Source organism: Cajanus cajan, chromosome 3, assembly GCF_000230855.2.
Source record: "Cajanus cajan strain Asha chromosome 3, NIPB_CcT2T_4, whole genome shotgun sequence".
Taxonomy (NCBI): Eukaryota; Viridiplantae; Streptophyta; class Magnoliopsida; order Fabales; family Fabaceae; genus Cajanus; species Cajanus cajan.
In genome coordinates, this window is record NC_138519.1 from 61,338,642 (window position 1) to 61,346,813 (window position 8,172).

Consider the following 8,172-nt stretch of genomic DNA (forward strand, 5'->3'; position numbering starts at 1 on the left):
CACATATCAATTACACAACACATGGTGGGTACAAGTTAAAGTTTTATTTCCAATGAAATTTTTTCATTAAACATTCGTAAAAAATTGAAAAAATTAGTACTATTTATTTTTAGGGAACTGCTATTGTACTCAGAAAATGAAGGATTTTGGTACCTTAAGTTACATGGACAACTAAATTTAAAATATAAAATCCAAACAACAGAAATTTCAGATTAAAAATTGATATCAGATGAATTAATAAAAAGGCTAACTAAAAATAATAAAAAATACAATTTACAATTTTTTTTATACAAAAATGTGACAGAATTACAAAAATATAAAAGTAAAAGATTGTAATAATGCTGGAAAAACATTAAAATGAAAGAAGAAATAATAAATAATACAATTGAAAAACTAGTTTATACTATAAATTCAAAAAATTAAAATCGAAGAAAAACTAAAATATATTAAAAAATTATTAATATTAAACTATTTAATTATAATAGATGTTATAGTAAGATAAAATATCTAAAAATATATAAATATAATATAAAGATATAAAAGTTTTTATAAGGATAAATTATTAAAAATACTAAATTAAAATGAAAATAACAACAAATAACATAGTAAAAAAATATTGAACTATTCCAATATCCCCTCAATTACATTAAGTGCCATAGAACTTTCCTTATTTTTATTGTAAAAAAATATGTACATAATATTATGTTGTCACTTAATCTTTCATTCGCAATTATTGTATAAATTATTTATTTTGTATTTTAATATAACTTTTATTATACACAAATTATCAAAAGTAGAACTTTATTTATAATTTAAAATAATAATATAAGTACACAAGATATTTAAAGCTGAAGTTGCATATAAATTGTTTCGATAGTTAAATATATATTGTTTTTTTATAAGAATATGACATATACCTCATTTATATTATTTCATTTTTTAAATATTTTTTTTTAGTTTTAATATAGTAATTTTAAGAGTATAAGTATTTCAATAAATTGAGTTTGATGTGTGCATAATAAAATTAACTTTGATGTCTGTTGGATCGAGTGCTTACCACTAGGCCAAAAGTTATAGCTAATAGTCAGGGCGCAACTTTTTTTACTTAAGAGCGCAGCAGCCCAAGCGCCATGATTCGATAGTGACTTGGCCCACCTAGCCTCCGCCACAGGACAATTATGCAACCCGCAACAATCTCCCCCTCAGCAATTGCCCCGCTGGTTATCGAACTCATGACCTTGGCTCTGATACCAATTATTAGTCCCTTAGCCTCAATTAACTTAAGAGGGGGGTGAATTAAGTTTACTAAATTTCCTCTTATAAAATTTTTTTCAATTACTTCTTTATCAATTTATTTCCTTAGACAAATTTGAAGGAATGAATGATGATGCAAACTACACAATTATAATTAATAACAAGAAATTAAAAGTGTAGGGAAAGAAGAATTGCAAACTTGATTTTATACTGGTTCGGCCAATCCTGCCTACATCCAGTCCTCAAGTCTCCCACGTGAGATTTCCACTACTCTTGTAAACCTTACAAGAATTGAATCCTCCAATACCTCGGAACTCCCTTTCCTTGTGTTGAGATTCAAACACCAACAAGGAGAAAAACCCTTTCTCCTTTACAGATCAACAGATCAACAGGGTATTACAGAATGACTCTCTTTAAAGAGTAGATATTACACTTTCTATGAACTTGATGAACTCTTTAGATAATTGTTTGCAAATGATTTTTGGCCAAGTAGTTTTTGTAAATGATTTTCACAATAGAGTTCGTCACTTTTCTCTGAAAAATTATAGGTATTTATAGACAATTGTATCTTGAGTTATGTCTTATCTCTCCCCCTTTGGCAACATCAAAAAGTCAAGTAGAGGATTAAGATAAGTGTTGTATTTTTCCTTTTGTGATCCTTATCCTTACTCTCCCCCTTTGGCAACATCAAAAAGAATATAATAACAAAATAATCCAAAGGTAAAGATCAAGCCAGATTGAAGTCCAAGGAAAAATTTAACTAGCCCATCATGGACATTTCAAAGTCACTTTGCATATCATTAGAAAACTCTTTGCACAAGTGATCATTAGTACTTCCAAAAATAAATCATCAACATAAATTTGCACTTTAAGAATATCATTCATTTTTCTTTTGATAAATTAATGCTGTATCAACCTTTCCTTTTGTAAATTCTTTTTCCAAAAGAAATTTACTAAGTCTTTCATACCATGCCCTAGGAGCTTTTTTTAATCCAAATATAACCTTTTTCAACTTAAAGACATGATTTGGAAATTATGAGATTTCAAATCTAGATGGTTGTTCAACATATACTTCTTCTTGAATAAAATCATTTAGAAATGCACTTTTTGACATCCATGTAATATAGTTTGAAATTCATTATAGATGCATAGGCTATTAACATTTTAATGGTTTATAGTCTTGCTACAAGTTCATATGTTTCTTCATAATCATACCATGTTCATTTAATTTATTTCTAAATACCCATTTGGTTCCAATAATTGGATGATTATATGGTCTAGGGACTAGTTTCCATGCTTGATTTCTCTCAAATTGATTTAACTCTTCTTGCATAGATTTTATCCAATGTTCATCATTTAAGGCTTCATCAATGATTTTTAAATTCTATTTTAGAAACAAAAACCAAATTATTGCATGCTTCTTTGAGATAGTATTTAGTAGTTACCTCTTTTGATATGTCTCCAATGATATTTTCAAGAGGATGATTTCTTGAGATTCTCAACTCTCTTTGAGGAATCATGTTTGTTTGATTCTCTTGAATTATAGAATCCTCCATTCCTTAATCTTCTTTGTACTTTTGAGTTTTCTCATGAAAATGAGTGTTTTCAAAACTTTCAATTCTTCCAATGCTAAGTATTTTTTTCTTTGTTGTTGTCTCCATAGGTTACATGTCCACTTTTCTTAGGAGTATTGTCAATGAATTTTGAAGTATCTCCTATCATGTTCTTGGAACATCTACTATCAAGGTACCAAGTTTGGTCTTTGGAATCCTTCAAGACAAAGAATGAATTGATTTTGGTACCCAAGTTTTCTTTGGGTCCTTAATGTTAGTAATAACAGAATAACCTTTAGGAATCCAAACCATATTCTTGAGATTGTTAAAATTCTTTCTAATATAGCAAGTTGAAGAATTATGACCTTTCTTTCTACAATAAAAGCATGTTGTTAATGGAGAACTAGTAACTTGTGTAGGAACAAAGAAATTTTTGTATTTCTTTTGTTGTTTTTGTGGATTGTATCCTAATCCTTTTTTATCAACACCACATCTTTGTTTTCCTAACAGTATATCTAAATTATTTCTACCAATGGTAAATTTTGAAAGAGTACTCCTTAAGTTGTTAACTTATTCTTTAAATTCATGACATGATGTACATGGATGTGTAATGTTTGTAATTTCCAAGTTACTTGTAGAGCTATGATTTCCATTCTAAGAATTTAGCATTTTAACTTCTGATTTAAGACTATCTAATTCTTCATTTAATTTAGTAATTTCCTTTTCCATATTTGAAATTGTTTTCTTATAGGTTGATACTAATTTTGCAAGTTTAAAGGATTCTTTATGCAGATCATTGAATGCATCTTGTAGTTCATCAAATGAAATTGAGATATCAGTGTTAGAAGATGTTACCTCTTCTTCGCTTTCGTAATCTTTGCCCATAAGTCCCAAATTCACAACTTCATTTTTAGAGTCACTTGTAGAATCCATGTCATTTTCTTCCCATGTGATATAAGCTTTCTTCCCTTTCATTTCTTTGAAGCTTTTCTTGTTGGATTTTTCCATTTTTCTTTTAAGGATTAGACATTCTAATCTCAAATGTCCCGGTCGATTGCATTCCTAGAGATGCAAGATGATTAATTATATGTGTAAATCTCTTTTGCATGTATTGTATGCTTTCATTTTGATTCATTCTAAATAATTCATTTTCATGAGTGAGAGTGTTTATCCTAGATCTTTTCACATCATTAGTGCCTTCATGTGTTACTTCAAGTGTATCCCACATTTCTTTAGCACTTTTACAATTTGAAATTCTAAAATATTCATCAATTCCTAAAGCAGAAGTAATTATATTTTTGGCTTTCAAATTGTATTGAACTTTTCTTCTATCATCATTACTCCATTGATCTTTGGGTAAATCTTTTATTTCATGACCTACTACAATAGTGGGAATGAAAGGACCATTTTCAATAGAATTCCATATGTTTAAATCTATGGCTTCTATAAAAATTTGCATCCTAGATTTCCAATAATGATACCCTTCACCATTGAATATTGGAGGTCTATTAATGGAGTTTCCTTCGGGAAATAAAAAATTTGATGAGGCTATTTCAATTCTTGAAGCTTTTAAGCCTTCTACAAGAAACCTGCTCTTGATACCACTTGTTAGATCGAGCACTTACCTCTAGGCCAAAAGCTATAGCTGATAGTCACGGCGCAACTTTTTTTACTTAAGAGCGCAGCAGCCCAAGTGCCATGATTCAATAGTGACTTGGCCCACCTAGCCTCCGCCACGGGACAATTGATGCAACCCGCAACAATGTCTTTGATGTATCACTTCCGACAAATATTTTAATATAACCGTTTCAACTACTCAAATAAAGATATACTTAAACATACTTATGGTAACTTTAATATTATTATTTTTTCTATATTTGCGTCCTTCTTGTTTGGTTTTAGTTGTAATAATATTCTCAGTTCTTTCCTCGTTATCCTTTAAATATATAATCAATTTGCTTAGTCACTATCAATTTTTTTTTCAAAGGGACTAATTCTAAATGAACAAAATATAAAAGGCTGTTAAATGAAAAATAATAGATATATCATAAATAGTAAAATAAAATAAGAGTCATCAAAAGAAAAAGAAAAATTTACAATACCAAAATTAAATTAAATAATAGTATGATATAGGGACAACAAACATATTTAAACCATAATAATAGTTTATATGAGTTTTACGTTGATATATGCATTTAATTCCCTACTCAATAATTAAGGAGGGAAAAAGTTAATCAACTTTATGATCTTTGTTGATAGAAATAGTTAAAGGTTTGGATTAAAAAAATAATATAAAATATTTAAGTTTGACATTAATTAAATGTCAAATAGAAGACTATTTTCGCATGCTTAATATAACTTTGTAAAGTTTCTAAATGAAGCATTCATTTTACAAATAAAAATATAATTATTTTCCAACTTATCTATATCCATTCAATTGTTAAATATTTGTATCCTACTTCTTTCAGATGTTATTTTTTAAAAAAAGAAAATTATGTTGAAACAATTTAAGTTGAGTAATTTATGTAATAATTTTTTTATCCACAATAGACTTATAACGATGAGGAAAATAATTTGTTGAGAAATAAAGACAGTTTGGTTCAAGCATATAAGAAAATCGTTACAGCCTTTAATCGTTGTTGATGAATCTTGTTAAGAGAAGTCAAAGGAAAGAACCATATTATCATAGAATGACTAAAATAACAACACAACAAGTAATGTTAAGGAGTAACAAACCTATATTCAAGGATGTATATGTATTAGTTAAATGTATGAGAATACAACTTGCAACTCTCTTTTTTAAGAAACAAAATAGTTAAGCGATGTCAAATTAAAATGACAGTAACATTGCGAGACAAAATGGTGGTTTATGTGACAATATATAATGCTTAATTCTAATTGATATTCTTGTACCCATCATCACACACAAATGTCCTTTAAACCTTTCTTGGGTTATAGTAACATCATGAAGATAGTCATTATCTTTTGCATCACCTTTACATGTGGTTTTCTTGGAAATGTTATTTCAAATGCCAATCCTCTCCCGTATGAAGCTATATTCAATTTTGGTGATTCTATAAGTGACACCGGAAATGCTGCTGCTTGCTACCCATCTATGGATGACAACAGTCCTTACGGCTCAACATATTTCAAAATCCGTCCGGACGTGTGTCAAATGGACGATTGATCATAGACTTTATAGGTACATGCCATTAGTTGTTTACATAGCTTAATCAAATTTCCTTGATAGGAAGGGAACATGAATAATGTACTGGTGGTTGAAAAAAATACTAACCTATGGTTGTTTCAATTGTAGCTGAGGCATATGGCTTGCCAATGTTGCCAGCATATCTCAATCTCAGCAAAGGCCAAGACATTCGGCAAGGAGTAAATTTTGCATTTGCTGGTGCAACTGGACTTGATATGGACTATTTCATTCAAAAAAGACTCATTCCACCATCGACGAATATCTCGTTGAGTGTTCAACTTGATTGGTTTAAGAAGCTAAAACCTTCCCTTTGCAAAAATAAACAAGGTTTTACCAAAATTCCTTTAGTAATGTTTTTTCTATATACATGATTGTTTTCCAAATATGGCTTACAAATGTTATTCCGTTTTATGACAGAGTGTGATAACTACTTCAAAAATTCATTGTTTCTCGTGGGAGAAATAGGTGGAAATGATATCAATGCACTTATCTCATCAAACAAAAATATTACAGAACTTCGTGAAATAGTTCCACTAATTGTTGAAGCAATAATCAATGTCACCACTGTATGTCATATCAAATTTAAGCATTGAAATATGGACTTTATATTTTGATTAGAAATATGATTTGGTAGCTCTAGATCGGTTATAAATTCAATTTTGTTTCTATTTATTTATCAGGAATTAATTAAAGAAGGAGCAATGGAGATAGTGGTGCCAGGGAACTTCCCAATTGGGTGTAATACTGCTGTCTTAACAGTAGTGAATAGTGGTAACAAAGATGACTATGATCAATTTGGGTGCTTAGCGGCTTATAATGTTTTCATTAAATACTATAATTGGAGACTCAATCAAGCACTAGACACACTAAGACAAAACAACAACCATGTTAACATAATATATTTTGATTATTATGGTGATGCCAAACGTTTATTTGAAGCACCACAACAATATGGTACCTTGTGTTTTTAATTTCTTATATTGGATAAGCAATTTTATTATGACTTGTTTTTTTCTTATGCTTTACTTATGTACATTAATGATGCAGGGTTTTCTTTTGGTAAGATTGACACTTTTAAAGCATGTTGTGGTAAAGGTGAACCATACAATGTTAATGTACATATATTTTGCGGAAGCCTTGCTTCAACGGTTTGCTCTGACCCTTCAAAACATATAAATTGGGATGGAGCACACTTAACTGAAGCAGCTTATAGGCTAATAGCAAAGGGAATAGTGGAAGGTCCTTTTGCATCTCCTTCTCTTAAATCTCCTGCTTTCAAGATAGCTTAAAATTGACATAAGAATTAAGGGAGGCTTTACTTATTTTGATCAATTCAAAATTAGGATTTATGTTTCTTTTACAAGTTTTTGTACATAAAAACCCATATCAAACCATATAACTTGAATGGGGATCTTGTGTTGTCCTTGCTATACTAGTTGTACTCCTAATTCTTTATGGAAAGGTTGTTCCTAATTAATATTTTTTTCTTAACTTTCATCTCCCTCCATGAAATCAATTCTATTTTTATAAAAAGTATAAAAATTTGAACCATGATACCATATATTATTATCTTTAACCATGGTGATTAATGTTAATTTTTAAATATTTTTAATTCCAAATTAACCAATCCATCAAGTTTCAAGAATATGCAAAAAAAAATGTTGCCGATCTCAACTAATTTTATTTTATTTAATGATATCATCTCAAAATATCAACTCATTCAATTGCAACTGTATTTCTAATGAATCATTTTGTTCTTGATATCAAGTTCCACTAAATGGTAGTTTACAAAAATTGTTATTTTATAAATGGGATGAGTTAAACTAAATGATGTTGACAATTTTCCTAGTTAGCATGTTTTGAAATAAATTACAAAAGTGGGACAGTCAACACTGGACCTTGCATTTTTCATGACACATAGATCTTTTTTGTGTTTTATTTTGGCTAATGAATTATTAATGTTGAAGGACATCCTCATAGAAAACAAAGGTCCCATTTGGTAAACTAAAAACCCAAATGGAACTTGCCTTTTCCACACTCCATGTAAGCATTAATGTGTTGAAATTGCAAATGTCATACACATTTTCTTTTAAATTTAATTTTTAATTTTTTTATCCCTGATGAGACGTCAATGATTATCACGTAACAAAAACGTAA

At 29.2% G+C, this 8,172-nt stretch overlaps 1 protein-coding gene across 1 annotated transcript; it reads left to right on the forward strand.

The window, feature by feature from the left end:
• Nucleotides 1-6,104: 6,104 nt before the first annotated feature.
• Nucleotides 6,105-7,304, forward strand: LOC145956367 (GDSL esterase/lipase At5g45910-like). Its single transcript, XM_083071952.1, has 4 exons — nucleotides 6,105-6,342; nucleotides 6,433-6,581; nucleotides 6,696-6,786; nucleotides 7,063-7,304. The coding sequence occupies exons 1-4, from the start codon at nucleotides 6,105-6,107 to the stop codon at nucleotides 7,302-7,304; spliced, it is 720 nt and encodes a 239-aa protein (XP_082928078.1).
• The last annotated feature ends 868 nt before the right edge of the window (nucleotides 7,305-8,172 follow it).